The sequence below is a fragment of the Salmo salar genome, chromosome 09, assembly GCF_965601325.2.
Source record: "Salmo salar chromosome 09, fSalSal1, whole genome shotgun sequence".
NCBI lineage: Eukaryota > Metazoa > Chordata > Actinopteri > Salmoniformes > Salmonidae > Salmo > Salmo salar.
This window is the reverse complement of record NC_138299.1, coordinates 154,108,239-154,126,063: the sequence shown is the minus strand read 5'-3', so window position 1 is coordinate 154,126,063 and position 17,825 is coordinate 154,108,239. Positions and strand designations below refer to the sequence as shown.

At 46.9% G+C, this 17,825-nt stretch overlaps 1 protein-coding gene across 2 annotated transcripts; it reads right to left on the bottom strand.

Moving 5' to 3' along the window:
* Positions 1-2,795: 2,795 nt before the first annotated feature.
* Positions 2,796-12,009, bottom strand: LOC106613212 (SLIT and NTRK-like protein 3). 2 transcript variants are annotated; one of them, XM_014215244.3, is made up of 3 exons: positions 11,466-12,009; positions 10,828-10,919; positions 2,796-9,486 (listed from the first exon to the last, which is right to left on the bottom strand). In XM_014215244.3, the coding sequence occupies exon 3, from the start codon at positions 9,434-9,436 to the stop codon at positions 6,725-6,727; it is 2,712 nt and encodes a 903-aa protein (XP_014070719.1). In that variant the 5' UTR covers positions 9,437-9,486; positions 10,828-10,919; positions 11,466-12,009; the 3' UTR covers positions 2,796-6,724. The 2 variants fall into 2 exon arrangements, with proteins under 2 accessions (XP_014070719.1, XP_014070720.1); XM_014215245.3 differs by lacking the exon at positions 11,466-12,009 and adding an exon at positions 11,216-11,459.
* Positions 12,010-17,825: the final 5,816 nt, after the last annotated feature.

The window sequence follows — 17,825 nt, the reverse complement described above, 5'->3', positions numbered from 1 at the left end:
TGTGTGTGTGTGTGTGTGTGTGTGCGTGTGTGTGTTGCCTGTGTTGTTGATATTAGAAGTGCTGTGTGTTGCCTGTGCTGAGATGACTAAGGGTCATCTGTCTCTTGCCCCCTCCACCTCTCCATCCTCTGCTTTAGACTCTCATCTGTGTTCATTGGACAATTACATCCTCTTTCAGGAACAAAAGAAAGACAGAATCCCTTCTTTCTCCATGTGGCAGACCCTCGACAATCCTCTGCTGAAGACTCGGTGTGGCGACATCCCTGTCTAAGCCTATTTTCTCCTCTCTTTTCCCTCTTATCCTCCTCCTCTCCCTCTCTTCATTTTCCACATTTTTCCACTCCCTCCCTCCCTTGTTCCCTAGCTGTGTCTCTGATCGTGTCTGTGCTAATTAAGGGGTTTGAAATGCCCAGGAAAGCCTGAGTGTGCACAAACTACCTCAACACATACACTGCATGAACAAAAGTATGTGGACACCTGCTCGTCGAACATTTCATTCCAAAATCCTTGGCATTAATATGGAGTTGGTCCTCCCTTTTCTGCTATAACAGCCTCCATTGTTCTGGGAAGGCTTTCCAGTAGGCCAGGTCGCAGTTGTAAATGAGAACTTGTTCTCAACTGGCCTACCTGGTTAAATAAAGGTGAAATAAATGTTTTTTTTAAAGATGTTGGAACATTGCTATGAGGACTTGCTTCCATTCAGCCACAAGAACAATAGTGAGGTTGCGCACTGATGTTGGGAGATTAGGCATGGCTTCCAAAGTCAATTCATTCCAAAGGTGTTCAATGGGGTTGAGGTCAGGGCTCTGTGCAGGCCAGTCAAGTTCTTCCACACCGATCTCGACAAACCATTTTTTGTATGGACCTCACTTTGTGCACGGGGGCATTGTCATGTTTTAATTGGAAAGGGCCTTTTGGTCTAGAATGTCATTGTATGCTGTAGCATTAATATTTCCCTTCACTGGAACTAAGAGGCCTAGCCCGAACCATGAAAAACAGCCCCAGACCATTAATACTCCTCCACCAAACTTTACAGTTGGCTCTATGCATTGGGGCAGGTAACGTTCGCCTGGCATCCACCAAACCCAGATTCTTCTGTCAGACTGCCAGATGGTGAAGACTGATTCATCACTACAGAGAAAGTGTTTCCACAGCTCCAGAGTCCAATGGTGAACTTTACACCACTCCAGCCGACGCTTTGCATGGTGATCTTAGGCTCGGCCATGGAAAACCATTTCATGAAGCTCCCAACGAAGAGTTATTTTGCTGATGTTGCTTCCAGAGGCAGTTTGGAACTGGGTAGTAAGTGTTGCAACTGAGGACAGACGATTTTTACGCGCTACGCACTTCAGCACTTGCCGGTCCCATTTTGTGAGCCTGTGTGGCCTACCACTTCATTGTCGACCCGTTGTTGCTCCTAGACGTTTCCACTTCACAATAACAGCACTTAAAGTTTACCGGGGCAGCTCTAGCAGGGCAGAAATTTGAAGAACTGACTTGTTGAAAAGGTGCCACGTTGAAAGTCACTGAGCTCTTCAGTAAGGTCATTCTACTGCCAATGTTTGTCTATGGAGATTGCATGGCTATGTGCTCGATTTGATATACCTGTCAGCAAGAGGTGTGGCTGAAATAGCCGAATCCACCAATTTGAAGGGGTGTCCACATACGTTTCTATATATAGTGTAGCCACACACACACACACACACACACACACACACACACACACACACACACACACACACACACGACACATGTGACACACACACATTGACGCACCACCTCACCAGCATGCAACAGAACAACAAAGACTAGTACAGACTCAGTGCTAACCAACAAAGTACAGCCAAGACCAGCTCAAAGTCAGCAAGGGTGGCAGGTAGCCTAGTGGTTAGAGCATTGGGCCAGTAACCGAAAGGTTGCAAGATTGAATCCCTGAGCTGACAATGTAAAAATCTGTTATTCTGCCCCTGAACAAGGCAGTTAACCCACTGTTCCTAGGCTGTCATTGAAAATAAGAATTTGTTATTAACTGACTTGCCTAGTTAAATAAAGGCAAAATAAAAATAACAAAAATCAACAATAAGTCAATCAAACTATCCATCCAGTCAAGCAGGATAATGCATTGATAATATATTAAGTACAGAACTAGCAAAATACCACGAAGGCTACATCTTTGCTTTGTTTCCCTCAATGATCCAGATATGGAGGAAGGCTGGTTGTTACAGAATGTGTCAATGCCCCCACTCTGATTCTCTACAGCATCAATGCAACTGAGCCAAGGCAGATATCTTTATGAGGACATAGGGACTTGGGATGGATTTGGGACAGGGTAAATACATGGTTATTGGAGGACACAGTCATCAATAGGGAACAATCAAATCCCTTCAGCACAGCCCCTCCCTCAACAGCAACTCAGCCAATCAGAACATAGGTTGACCACACAGGTTGCGTAACATAATTCTGTGTTTGAAAAGCCATTATATAAGTTACAGCAGCAACATGTAGAGTGAGGTGGTGGGTAGAAGTGTACTTGTAATAACTTCCTCCTGTCTTGCCGTGTTTCTCTCTCTGAGAAGAGGGTCGTTAGAGACACCCCGGTGAAGTAAGGTTATTCTAACAAGACACACAGTTGTTTGCTAAGCACAACGGTATTTTACACAAGGGAACACCAGAGAACAGCAAACAAACACTTTACCTTCTTTACAAAATCATGATGAACCCTCTTCCTCCTAAAGCCTAGATGTAGTTTACCCATGAGTACAGAGTATGGCTTTACAAAAGATATGAGATATGAGTAGGATAACAACAGGATTTATTACAACTTAATCAACAAGCGCATTTGTGATCAGAACCAAACAGAGAATAAATTAAGCCCCATAAAACATGAATCAAAATAGGGGGCCGTGTCACCTTACTGAATCACAGAAATATAAAGGTGGATCATTATGGAATTTTGTTTCTCATTTAAAATAGAATAATTCAGGTTTGCTTTAATCAAACAAAGTGCATGCAGAAAACTGCTGACCTCAATCAGTAACCCATATCCCTCTGGTCGGGGATAAGTAAAGGGGTTAGGTTGGGGGCTAGGGTGGTCAGAGAGTAGTAAAGGGGTTAGGTTGGGGGCTAGGGTGGTCAGAGAGGAGTAAAGGGGTTAGGTTGGGGGCTAGGGTGGTCAGAGAGGAGTAAAGGGGTTAGGTTGGGGGCTAGGGTGGTCAGAGAGGAGTAAAGGGGTTAGGTTGGGGGCTGGGGTGGTCAGAGAGGAGTAAAGGGGTTAGGTTGGGGGCTAGGGTGGTCAGAGAGGAGTAAAGGGGTTAGGTTGGGGGCTAGGGTGGTCAGAGAGGAGTAAAGGGGTTAGGTTGGGGGCTAGGGTGGTCAGAGAGGAGTAAAGGGGTTAGGTTGGGGGCTGGGGTGGTCAGAGAGGAGTAAATGGGTTAGGTTGGGGGCTGGGGTGGTCAGAGAGGAGTAAAGGGGTTAGGTTGGGGGCTGGGGTGGTCAGAGAGGAGTAAATGGGTTAGGTTGGGGGCTGGGGTGGTCAGAGAGGAGGAACGGGGTTAGGTTGGGGGCTAGGGTGGTCAGATAGGAGGAAGGGGGTTAGGGTGGGCTAGGGTGGTCAGAGAGGAGGAAGGGGGTTATGTTGGGGGCTGGGTGGTCAGAAAGGGGGAAGGGAGTTAGGTTGGGGGCTATGGTGGTCAGATAGGAGGAAGGGGGTTATGGTGGGCTAGGGTGGTCAGAGAGGAGGAAGGGGGTTAGGGTGGGCTAGGTTGGTCAGAGAGGAGGAATGGGGTTAGGTTGGGGCCTAGGGTGGTCAGAGAAGGAAGGGGGTTAGGTTGGGGGCTAGGCTGGTCAGAGAGGAGGAAGGGGGTTAGGTTGGGGGCTAGGCTGGTCAGAGAGGAGGAAGGGGGTTAGGTTGGGGGCTACAGTGTGTATAGGGGAGGGGGGGGGGTAAATATTCTAGACCTTGGCCTAAAGTGATGCTACAGTGCTAATAATGAAGGCCTGCTCCTCAATATGTATACTTATTTGGTGTGTGTGTGAGAGTGAGTGAGTGAGTGAGTGAGTGAGTGAGTGAGTGAGTGAGTGAGTGAGTGAGTGAGTGAGTGAGTGAGTGAGTGAGTGAGTGAGTGAGTGAGTGAGTGAGTGAGTGAGTGAGTGAGTGAGTGAGTGAGTGAGTGAGTGAGTGAGTGAGTGAGTGAGTGAGTGAGTGAGTGAGTGATTGTCAAATGGGGGGAGACAATGACTATGATATAAACATATAGTTTACAGAAATGGTTAGTCTTGTACTTCTGATGACTAGTTAATAAACTCAAGAAGGCATGTGGATTAACGATGAAAACGACATTCCTTTCAACATTAATATCTCTTCAAAATCACTCTACTTTCCTGCAAAATGAAACACGTCCTTGTCTGATTCAATTAACTCATTTTCTGACTCCACCCCAACCAACAAGTAACATCTTAAAGGTCCATATTTATATCAATATCAAACCATTTCTAGGGAACAATTACATTTTCAATTAAAATTGTCGATAAGAAACAAAAATAGCTTCTAAGCAAAGAACAATAATAATTTTGCTAGGACTGTCTGGGAATGGTCTGAGTCAGGAGGGGAAAACTGACTAGCTGTTATTGGCAGAGAGTTTTGGAACCCTCTTTCTTATTGGTCTATTAACTAACGTCACCAGTCTGGCCAATACTCCATCCCACCACAGCCAGCTAAAATTTCAGGCAGACATTTTTTTAACAGTTTTTACACTAAAAGGGCATTATCATAATTTCCATAATTTCACAATATTATTCCAACCTCATAGAGTGGAAATACTGTATATATAAAACACAGGGTAATCACGTTTTTGACTGCACTGGGCCTTTAAATGAGTTGTAATGTCAAATTATCGATTGGTTTGAGTTGAATGACATTGCTTGAAACCCATTTCCCTGTCACGTGTGCTCTCCCTCTTTAAGGACATTCACAAATACATGATGATATAGAAAAACCTTTATATAACAAGAAGCATTATGTTATCTGCACAGGATATCTCCAATCCTAGTGATCTCATTAATAGTACAAAGCAAACGTAATGTTCTCTTGCTGATTACTGTATTTAAATTTGAAATAATATAGCAGACTAATGTACAGGCCTAGTATTTCATTTGGTCATGGATTCAACGTATTGCCGTCTAATGATTAGAGAACAGTCTGGCGATAGTGTCACAGACCAGCAGTATTGTTAACCTGGTAATCTGAGCGGCTCTCTGTCTCCCTCGTGTGGACAACATTAATGTCAATCTGCAGCGAATGAGCTTCAAGTGCGTCCTTTAGACTCGCGGTCTTTTTTTGAGATAATTCGTTGAATTTTCATGTGAAAACAGTCACAATGAAATGAGAACACAATGGTGCGTTTATATTACCCATCGGACAAAACTTGATTCATTCATTGGCACATTTTCAATTCTGCATCTCTCAAAGACGTGTCCCTCTCTTTCTCTTTTTGTTTTGGCATCGCCAGCTACTATCGAAGTTGCACGCCTTCCCGACTCAGCCTACCCCAAGTAAGCTACCATTGCACAGTAGCAGCAAATGCCCATATTCTTGGCCACAGCAGCACAACTAAAAATGTAATCAAGCCACTAGAGATGTCAGTGTATTTTTCTGCTATGCACAGACAGCACAGTATAGAACCATACCAAACATGTTACCTCTACGTTCTTCACAAACGTTCCGTGGTAGCACCCTTTTCATTTCATATAAGAGTTTTAATTAAGAAGGCTATACCAGACGCATATTCACTATACATTGATTTAACATTACCTTTACAATAAAATGTTCACTGAAATTACAGAATAAATATATGCACATATTTTCTTCAAATCTTTGTGAGAGAGAAAACATTAAAAGTGCCCCCTACAAAGCCGTTAGTGTCGATGAGATAGATAATCCGATGCATGGTTCTTAAGAAAGTGCGTGGAATTCCAGAAAACCTTGAGCGTCATCATATAATATATTCACAAATGTTATTTTCATCCTTGGGCGAGCACGTCCTTGAGAATTGCACCCATATATATAGTAGTCCTCTTTAATAATAATAATGATAATAATATATAAAATTAAATAGAACACTGAACCGTAATGTGTTACAGTATCTCTATTAATAGGTGAGTGATAGTTCTGAGTAAATCCCTCACCACTGCAATGGATCGAGTGCATGCAGCAAACTGCAATTTATTTTCTTAATGTTTTATTTATTTCCTACAAACTTCATGTGCACGGCACCCGGGCGTTTATATATCCACCTGAACGATAGCGAGACAGAAACACGAGCCCAGTGGAGACATCCAGCTCCCGCATAGGGTTACTCCACTCCACCGTTTGAGAGCTCACGAAGGGTTCAGTTTGATGGGATATATTTTCGGATGTTGTGTTTTTCCCGGTGTCTCTCTCCCCTTTCTTGTTCTCTCACTCTCCTCAGCATATAGACCAATCCGTTCCATATAAAAATAAGGGATGATAACATTGCTGGCTACTCTGAAAAAAGGCACTTCATTGAATATCTGAGAATGGCCTTTCCTCCAAAGCGATTTTGGGGGAAAACTTTTTGTAATATAATATTTTATTTTAATATCATGCTGCTTTTTTGTTTAGTTTTTCTTCCGTGATTTTGTTCCGTTTGGGGTATGGAAAAGGGAGAGTGTGTGTTTGTATGTAGCTTATGCTATTCTCCGTGCGTTAGAACCGATATGATTTCTCCAGTACTTCGAGGTAATCCGGCTTGGTTTGGAGTTTGGCCCTTAACTCGAGGTAATCGCTTTGGGAGGGGTCAGGGTAGCAGCCTTTCCCTGCTGTGAACAGCAACGTATCCTTGAGACGTGCGTCCTGTTGTAAGTCCGGGTATTGCATACCAGGCGGGTGTGCATGTGCAACGTGCATGTCCTTTAGCTTCGGCACCGTTCCATACAGACAGTCTACGAAGCCGACAGTTGGCGTGGGTCTCTGGCTGTCAATCACGGTGGGACACAGCCCACTGTTCTCGTGAAAACTCGATATATCCCCTGTATTGTGGTTTACCGTGACAATAGTGTTGAGCTGTGTGTTAGACATGGCTAGGGTCCATTCCCTCTCCTTCTCTAAGAGGGTTCGGTAATTACTGTTGTTCTCTTTTGTTTCTGCAAACTGCCCCCCCTCACCCTCCCCTACCTCTCCCTCCCGGGGCTTGTAAATGGGGTTGTTGCACATCTGCGTCACAGGGTGAGGAATGTAATCATAGACGTGACCGTGAGTGTGTGTGTGGCCAACGTGACCATGTGTGTGAGTATGTGTGTGTCCGCTGGTTGGCTTTTCAGGTGAGCCTATGCTTCCACTGCTGGTCTGTCTCGGCGGATCCTCGAATATCCTGCACTGCATCTGGATTCCCGTCAGATCCACCTCAGAGCGTTTCCGGAAGGGCAGCTTCTTCCGTCTCCGCAGGACGAAGGCGAAGAGGCCCGCCGCCACGAAAACCGCTGAGATGAACAGAACGAGAAGACTGAGGATGAGGACTGATAGAGGCACCGGCCCCCTCCCCACAGCCTCCTCCAGACCAGAGCTACCAGTGATCATATCATCAGAAGGGAGGAGAGCTGGGGAAGGTCCGGATGAGTACTTCAGCTCTGGACAGATGACTTCAGCATCCAGCGACCTCAGATCCTTCCCAAAGGCAAAATCAGGAGTCTTACAGATGACATCCCTAACCATGATGACAGAGGACAGCTTCTCCATCCAGGTTTTGAGGGGGATGATGTCACAGGAGCAATCCCAGGGGTTCTGATGAAGGTCCACCTGGACGATGGAATGCAGGTGTTCTAGAACGCCACGCACAGGCAGGGACAGGAAGTAGTTATTGCGGAGGTTGAGTCGCGCCAGGCTGGTGCCTGCGAAGGCGTCGGTCGGGAGAGTACGGAGGAGGTTGTCATTGAGGAAAACAAGCTGAAGGCTGGGCATGAGAGAGAATGACGCCGGCTGGATCTCACGAATAACGTTATACTCAAAATAAAGATAACTCAACGTCTGTAAGCCCCGGAACATACCTGGAGTTAGCCTCTCAATGTCATTCCCATTCAGATACAAACTCTTCAGGTTGGGAAGGTTGATAAACGCCCCTTCCTGGACGTACGATATCCGGTTATTCCCCAAGTGTAGTAAATCCAAGCTGGAAAAGTTCCAGAAATCAGACCGGTAGATTTTCTGTATCAGATTTCCGCTCAGATAAAGTTTCTTGGCGTTGAGAGGCCTGGGCAGGAGCTCTGAGATATTATGAAAGCCCTTCTCTTTACAGTTGACCGTTAGCCCCAGGTCGTTGATATGGAGGTTGCAGGTACATCCAGAAGGGCAGACGATGGGGATGGGGGGGCGGGTCTGGTAGCCAGCTATTGGGGGCTGGTTCAGGCCGGGGTAGAGACTACGAGGTGTGGGAGGGTTTTTGGTGGGCCTGGGCCGTTTGGTGGGTTTGACATGTCTCTCTTTGTACTCCACAGACGATGCTGTGTTGTGGAACGAAGACAGCATGGAGGACGGTTTCGTTGGCCACGTGTTCTCGTTGTTGAACGGAGACCGGGGGATTCCCAGTTTGGCCTCGATTTCCGCGTCTGAAAGTAATGGACAGAGCTCACTGCGTTTGATCTCACGTAAGTCTTTCCCGTGCAAGTGGAAGGGGTACTCGCAGGTGATCTCTCCGACCAGTGCTGTGTAGGGAACCCGTTCCAACCACGTTTTTAGCTGAACTATATCACACTCACAGATCCATGGATTCTCCTCTAGCTGAATCTCCATCAGGCTCCGCCCCACATATTCCAATGTGCCCTTATATGGTAAAGTCTTTAACCGGTTTCCCCTCAGGTCCAGGTGTGTTAGTGACACCGACCTGAATAGGTAGCTGGGCAGGACTGGTATCAGATTGTCATTTAGGATGAGTACTCTGAGTTTGTGGAGGTGCCTGAAGGCTCCGCTCTCTATCCTTTTGATGACGTTATAGTCTGCTTGCAGGTATTCCAAGCTTTCAAGACCCAGGAAGGTGTCATTCCGGAAAACCTCTAGTTTGTTCTCATAGAGGAACAGCTGTTTCAGAATTCCCAATCCGTTAAATGCTCCGGCGTGGATGTCCTGCAGCGCATTATTCCCCAGATTAATGGACAGAGCATTGTTGAGGTGAAGAAAACTGTTGAAGTACAGCTTCCTCATGGAGTTCCTCTGCACGTTGAGTTTGAAGGGCCGTGTCCATATCTGGGAGATCTGACTGACATTTGTAAATCCTTTGCTGTCGCAGTGGACGTGAAATACGCCCTCTTTGACTTCGCAGTAGCAGGGCTCGAAGCAGGGCTCGTCGATCTCCTCCGAGTCCTCCAGCAGTGGGATCGGGGTGGTCCAACCTAAGGCAATGGTGCTCAGCAAGGTAACCCACAGCATCCTCACTGAGACCTGATGAAGTCACGGCTATGGCAAGCCACTTCACAGCACTGAGACCATAGACAAGAGAGGGAGAGGGAGAAGGGGCACACACACGCACACACGCACGCACGCACAGGGACAGCGGGGTGAAGAGTGTGAAAAAGAGGAGAAAAAGAGACAGAGAGAGAAACCGTTAGTATTGCTGTCTCATGGAAGGTGCACATGGAAATGAATGAATACAGTGAGATTGGTGTATCAACGTAGCCCACTCACTGTTTAACTCATTACACACCAACCTAAAACAATTACAAATCTCCCTATTACACCCTTGTTTAACGTCACAATATTTCACGTTATGAGCATCTACCACTAGCCTAAGGTTGCCATAAATCAAACTCGGAGATGCTTATCTCAATGAATAAATGAAGGAAGGCAACAGCAGGTGGCCGTGGAAGGCTGGAGAGGAGAGGAGAGGTGATCTCTCTGTATTTAATACAAAACATAGCAAACCTCTCCCGGAAAATCAGACACTGGAGTTCACTTGTGTGTGTTCGCCAGATTAATCACTATACCCCTGTTAACCTAGGGATAGGGACAGAGCTGTCATCAGGGCTCAAGGCACGGACCAGAGAGAACAAGAGGATGTTTGGGCAATATGCAGTGTTCTAATCAAACAACCTTAGGAAATACAGCTATTTGTTATACGGGTATAAAATTCAAGTGACAACAGATTACATATCATTGTCTTCGGGGCAGCTGCCGGGTTAAGTGTTTGAGAACAAATTGATTGCAGATTGTTCATAGCCTACCAGAATAAGATATGTTTAGCCTAACCTCCATATATAGATATCCTATAGATGAACGGAGATGACATCAGCTGCTCAAGGGCTAGAGAGAAAAATACCAAATAACGGATTTGTCATCTCCCCGCACGTGAATGCCCTTAGCCCCCGGTCCTCATGGTCATTGTAAAAGAAAATTACATTTAAAAAAAAACGTGTCATTTTTTTTTTAGGACACATTACTACCTATGAAACGATTCCCTTTACCATCATTGCTGTTCGTGTAAAAACTGCACACACACACACACACACACACACACACACACACACACTACGATGAATAGCGCACTTTGTATGTTCCCAGTGCTCTGCCTCCACCGTTTGGCTTGTATTGCAAATCTACGCGCTGTCCGTGGTGCTGAGATCCCATGGAAAACACACAAAGGTCCTGAAGCCGCTGTCCATTAAACCGGTGGTGATGAAATAAAACAAAATCCGAAAAACACTAAAAAGAGAGAAAACGTATTCTCCCTTACTCTTTCCGATCGTTTAGCATTTCCACGTCCCACAGCGGTTGGTAAAGTGTTATATTCCTGGGTATTAGCTGTTATATTCCGGGGTACCTACTCAGTTTAATGGGAACCAACTTCACATCGCCTGCTTTTACGGTGCCCGTGTAACGGGGGAGGTGAGCTGTCCCGCGTGCCTTCCGTTATGGGCTGTTGAGAGGGAGAGAAGGAGAGACAAGAAAAAGATGCATAGGAATGAGCCGCACACATCCATACAGCATAACGCAATCAAACCCTGTACCCTGACCAAACCACAGACTGTTATCACAGGGCAGCTACATCCATTAAAGAAACATAGGTTCAATTATGGACACGATAGTCTATACGGAAAACACAATGAAATTAGAAATAAATACATTGACAATATCTGTTGTATCTCAAAGAACTTGCAAACCTGAATTACGAAACAAACGTGGGAACGTAAAGGGAATAGAAATGAAACGTACATAAGGAAGGGAAAAGAAGCTGTTGAAATGCGAGCCGAGCGCTAGGCAGGTGCTTTCGTCGTCGTGACATCGGCTCGAAACCGTTGAATGTGGGAAACAAATGCTCATTGATCAGATAGGATAGCCAGATTCCTCTGCTCCATTCTCACCATCAACGAGTGCGTTCCTTTCCCTCCCACGTCCGTGGCTTAGCTATATGCAATAAGGATACGCATTAACACACACACATATTCACACACGCACCACTCACCTTACTTTGGCACTGCAATTTAACAGCATCCGGGAAAAAAACAGCACTAGTTTAAAGATTGTTGGATCGCTCTCTTTCCTTCTCTGCCTCTCTTCCTGCCGAGATTTCCCCGTTGCTCTCTCTCTCTCTCTCTCTCTCTCTCTCTCTCTCTCCCCCCCCCCCCCCCCCTCTCTCTCTCTCTCTCTCTCTCTCTCTCTCTCTCTCTCTCTCTCTCTCTCTCTCTCTCTCTCTCTATGTCCCTCGCTCTCTCTCCTACCGCTGTGGCTCAGGCAAAGAGAGAAAATGAAGACGTGATTGGAATGCAATGTTCTCTCTTTTTTCTATCCACTTTGCTTATGATGCAGGTCCTCAGCTTGTTTGCTTGCTTCCACTTACGAACGTTCAACAGTATAGCCAGGCGAAACTGCACTCTCCTTGGCTTAAGCTTCCCAGTTCTGTCCGATGCGCCAACCTTCTGTGGATCATAGCAAAGTCTATTTTTTCGTCGGCTCTTTTTTAGACGTCACTGGAAGGAGCTTTAAGTGAAGATAGAGGGAGCAACTAGCGAGAGAGGGAGAAGAAGGGGGGTGGAGGGGACATTGGCGTTGGTTGTGGATGGTGTCGGCCTTGCTGAGAGGAGGAGCGCTCTGACTGTCGCAATAGGAGCGCTCTCTCTCTCTCTCTCTCTCTCTCTCTCTCTTTCTCTCTCTCTCTGTTGGAAAGGAGAGAGAGGTGTGTGCGTGGCGGGTGGTTCTGCTTCTCTGAGGCAGCAGACCTGTGGATGACAGGCAAAGCGAGGCGGAGAGCAGGGAGCAGAGAGGGACTTTCAGTGGATTTCTTTTTTGTATCTATGGCTACTATTTACAGAAAATGATTAACTTGAATACGTTGACTTCATACAGTTCATCCTACAGTTTATCTTGTGCCTTTTTTGGGTGTAAGCATATGATTCAACTATACTGGGCTGTCCCATCTCCTAAATATGTTATTCTCTCTCTCTCTCTCTCTCTCTCTCTCTCTCTCTCTCTCTCTCTCCTCTCTCTCTCTCTCTCTCTCTCTCTCTCTCTCTCTCTCTCTCTCTCTCTCTCTGTCTCTGAATAGAAGGGAGGGTAGCCATTGGCTCCTGACAGTCTCTCCGTTCGATCTCACTGCAGCAGTCACGGCGCGGCGAGTGGAAGGAAGCGCTCATACTCTGTTCCGTGCCTTTCCGCGCGCAGCCTCCAGCGGGCAATACAACCCCGCGTGAGAGCCAGGGCCAAATCAAATCGCATGGTGGACTTCGTTCACTTCGACATTACCATGATCAAGACAAACATACATTTTATCGTTTGTTTTGTGTTACTTTTTTCGAACAAGATTTCATGATTACACCTCTGACATCTAAAATGAATAGTCTATCCTCAGCCTACTTCCCTTATTTGTGACCTGTTCAGGATTTAACGATGTGTGTTGTGATTCTGAAATCACTGTTCCATTCTGCTATGTGAAAAGAAGAGATTTTCTCTCATTGATTTTCTCTCATCATGCATTGTATTAGAGCTTAGTTTCTAGGCTATGAGACTTGTATTGTGGTAGCATGAGTCAGGTAGATTTTGGATCGTTCGGCAGCCCCAGGCTGTACAGTATCTGTGTCCCAGATATTGTCCCAAAATAAACCCCCATTGGCACACACACTCCCACACGTTCACGCCCAGCCTGACACCGCCTAAGAGATAAGAGAGGAGAGTTCATTGGTGCCTGGCTAGCTGTCACAGGACTAGATACCAGGGTCACCAATATAAGGCATGACATAGAGCTCTGGAGATAGGAGGACTGAGTCTACTAACTCACATCTGCTAGAGAAGAGAACCAGGGCTGATATTCTAGGCCCAGGTTTCAGGGTGCTATATTGCAAAAACAATAGGGAAATATGAGTAAGAGAGAGAAAGGGAGAGAGAAAGAGAGAGAGTGCGAGAGAGTGCGAGAGAGAGTGAGAGAGAAAGAGAGAGAGAGAGAAAGAGAGCGAGCGAGAGAGAGTGCGAGAGAGAGTGCGAGAGAGAGTGCGAGAGAGAGTGAGAGAGAGAGAGAGAGAGAGAGAGAGAGAGAAAAAGAGAGAGAGAAAGAGAGCGAGCGAGAGAGAGAAAGAGAGCGAGAGAGAGAGAACAGAGGGGTTAAGGAGATAAGGTTACCGGAGACTATTTGGTAGCAGCTGGTAAATAGTAAAACTGTCTGTCATGTTTCTCTGTACAGGCCTGTCATTCATGTCCTGGCCTGTCAGACAGTCAGCTGCTTCTGCTGCAGCCACACAGTCACTCAGAGAATCAGTCATTTATCTGCTGCTGCAGCCACACAGTCACTCAGAGAGTCAGTCATTTAGCTGCTGCTATAGCCACACAGTCACTCAGAGAGTCAGTCATTTAGCTGCTGCTGCAGCCACACAGTCACTCAGAGAGTCAGTAATTTAGGTGCTGCTGCTGCAGCCAAACAGTCACTCAGAGAGTCAGTCATTTAGCTGCTGCTGCAGCCACACAGTCACTCAGAGAGTCAGTCATTTAGTTGCTGCTGCTGCAGCCACACAGTCACTCAGAGAGTCAGTCATTTAGCTGCTGCTGCTGCAGCCACACAGTCATTCAGAGAATCAGTTATTTAGCTGCTGCTGCAGCCACAGTCACTCAGAGAGTCAGTCATTTAGCTGCTGCTGCAGCCAAACAGTCACTCAGAGAATCAGTCATTTAGCTGCTGCTGCAGCCACACAGTCACTCAGAGAATCAGTCATTTAGCTGCTGCTGCAGCCACACAGTCACTCAGAGAATCAGTCATTTAGCTGCTGCTGCTGCTGCTGCAGCCATATTGTCACTCAGAGAATCAGTAATTTAGCTGCTGCTACAGCCACACAGTCACTCAGAGAATCAGTCATTTAGCTGCTGCTGCTGCAGCCATATCGTCACTCAGAGAATCAGTAATTTAGCTGCTGCTGCAGCCACACAGTCACTCAGAGAGTCAGTCATTTAGCTGCTGCTGCTGCAGCCACACAGTCATTCAGAGAATCAGTCATTTAGCTGCTGCTGCAGCCACAGTCACTCAGAGAGTCAGTCATTTAGCTGCTGCTGCTGGAGCCACACAGTCACTCAGAGAATCAGTCATTTAGCTGCTGCTGTTGCAGCCACACAGCCTCTCAGAGTCAGTCATTTAGCTGCTGCTGCAGCCACAAAGTCACTATGATTCAGTCATTTAGCTGCTTTTGCTGTAGCCACACAGTCACTCAGAGAGTCAGTCATTTAGTTGCTGCTGCAACCACACAGTCACTCAGAAAATCAGTCATTTAGCTGCTGCTGCAGCCACAAAGTCACTAAGAGAGTCAGTCATTTAGCTGCTGCTGCTGCTGCAGCCATATTGTCACTCAGAGAATCAGTAATTTAGCTGCTGCTACAGCCACACTGTCACTCAGAGAATCAGTCGTTTAGCTGCTGCTGCTGCAGCCATATCGTCACTCAGAGAATCAGTAATTTAGCTGCTGCTGCAGCCACACAGTCACTCAGCGAGTCAGTCATTTAGCTGCTGCTGCTGCTGCAACCATATCGTCACTCAGAGAATCAGTAATTTAGCTGCTGCTGCAGCCACACAGTCACTCAGAGAGTCAGTCATTTAGTTTCTGCTGCTGTAGCCAAACAGTCACTCAGAGAATCAGTCATTTAGCTGCTGCTGCAGCCACACAGTCACTCAGAGAGTCAGTCATTTAGCTGCTGCTGCTGCAGCCACACAGTCATTCAGAGAATCAGTCATTTAGCTGCTGCTGCAGCCACACAGTCACTCAGAGAGTCAGTCATTTAGCTGCTGCTGCTGCTGCAGCCATACCGTCACTCAGATAATCAGTCATTTAGCTGCTGCTGCTGCAGCCAAACAGTCACTCAGAGAATCAGTCATTTAGCTGCTGCTGCAGCCACACAGTCACTCAGAGAGTCAGTCATTTAGCTGCTGCTGCAGCCACACAGTCACTCAGAGAATCAGTCATTTAGCTGCTGCTGCTGCAGCCACACAGTCACTCAGAGAGTCAGTCATTTAGCTGCTGCTGCTGCAGCCACACAGTCATTCAGAGAATCAGTCATTTAGCTGCTGCTGCAGCCACAGTCACTCAGAGAGTCAGTCATTTAGCTGCTGCTGCTGGAGCCACACAGTCACTCAGAGAATCAGTCATTTAGCTGCTGCTGTTGCAGCCACACAGCCTCTCAGAGTCAGTCATTTGGCTGCTGCTGCAGCCACACAGTCACTATGATTCAGTCATTTAGCTGCTGCTGCTGCAGCCACACAGTCACTATGATTCAGTCATTTAGCTGCTTTTGCTGTAGCCACACAGTCACTCAGAGAGTCAGTCATTTAGTTGCTGCTGCAACCACACAGTCACTCAGAGAGTCAGTCATTTAGTTGCTGCTGCAACCACACAGTCACACAGAAAATCAGTCATTTAGCTGCTGCTGCTGCAGCTACACAGTCACTCAGAATCAGTCATTTAGCTGCTGCTGCTGAAGCCACACAGTCACTCAGAGAGTCAGTCATTTAGCTGCTGCTGCTGCAGCCACACAGTCACTCAGGGATTCAGTCATTTAGCTGCTGCTGCAGCCACACAGTCACTCAGAGAGTCAGTCATTTAGCTGCTGCTGCTGCAGCCACACAGTCATTCAGAGAATCAGTAATTTAGCTGCTGCTGCAGCCACAGTCACTCAGAGAGTCAGTCATTTAGTTGCTGCTGCAACCACACAGTCACTCAGCAAATCAGTCATTTAGCTGCTGCTGCTGCAGCTACACAGTCACTCAGAATCAGTCATTTAGCTGCTGCTGCTGAAGCCACACAGTCACTCAGAGAGTCAGTCATTTAGCTGCTGCTGCTGCAGCCACACAGTCACTCAGGGAATCAGTCATTTGGCTGCTGCAGCAGCCACACAGTCACTCAGAGAGTCAGTGATTTAGCTGCTGCTGCTGCAGCCACACAGTCATTCAGAGAGTCAGTCATTTAGCTGCTGCTGCAGCCACAGTCACTCAGAGAGTCAGTCATTTAGCTGCTGCTGCTGGAGCCACACAGTCACTCAGAGAATCAGTCATTTAGCTGCTGCTGTTGCAGCCACACAGCCTCTCAGAGTCAGTCATTTAGCTGCTGCTGCAGCCACACAGTCACTATGATTCAGTCATTTAGCTGCTGCTGCTGCAGCCACACAGTCACTATGATTCAGTCATTTAGCTGCTTTTGCTGTAGCCACAAGTCACTCAGAGAGTCAGTCATTTAGATGCTGCTGCAACCACACAGTCACTCAGAAAATCAGTCATTTAGCTGCTGCTGCTGCAGCCACACAGTCACTCAGAGAGTCAGTTATTTAGCTGCTGCTGCAGCCACACAGTCACTCAGAGAGTCAGTCATTTAGCTGCTGCTGCTGCTGCAGCCATACCATCACTCAGATAATCAGTCATTTAGCTGCTGCTGCTGCAGCCAAACAGTCACTCAGAGAATCAGTCATTTAGCTGCTGCTACTGCAGCCACACAGTCACTCAGAGAGTCAGTCATTTAGCTGCTGCTGCAACCACACAGTCACTATAATTCAGTCATTTAGCTGCTTCTGCTGTAGCTACACAGTCACTCAGAATCAGTCATTTAGCTGCTGCTGCTGCAGCCACACAGTCACTCAGAGAGTCAATCATTTAGCTGCTGCTGCTGCTGCAGCCACACAGTCACTCAGGGAATCAGTCATTTAGCTGCTGCTGCAGCCACACAGTCACTCAGAGAGTCAGTCATTTAGCTGCTGCTGCTGCAGCCACACAGTCATTCAGAGAATCAGTCATTTAGCTGCTGCTGCAGCCACAGTCACTCAGAGAGTCAGTCATTTAGCTGCTGCTGCTGGAGCCACACAGTCACTCAGAGAATCAGTCATTTAGCTGCTGCTGTTGCAGCCACACAGCCTCTCAGAGTCAGTCATTTGGCTGCTGCTGCAGCCACACAGTCACTATGATTCAGTCATTTAGCTGCTGCTGCTGCAGCCACACAGTCACTATGATTCAGTCATTTAGCTGCTTTTGCTGTAGCCACACAGTCACTCAGAGAGTCAGTCATTTAGTTGCTGCTGCAACCACACAGTCACTCAGAGAGTCAGTCATTTAGTTGCTGCTGCAACCACACAGTCACACAGAAAATCAGTCATTTAGCTGCTGCTGCTGCAGCTACACAGTCACTCAGAATCAGTCATTTAGCTGCTGCTGCTGAAGCCACACAGTCACTCAGAGAGTCAGTCATTTAGCTGCTGCTGCTGCAGCCACACAGTCACTCAGGGATTCAGTCATTTAGCTGCTGCTGCAGCCACACAGTCACTCAGAGAGTCAGTCATTTAGCTGCTGCTGCTGCAGCCACACAGTCATTCA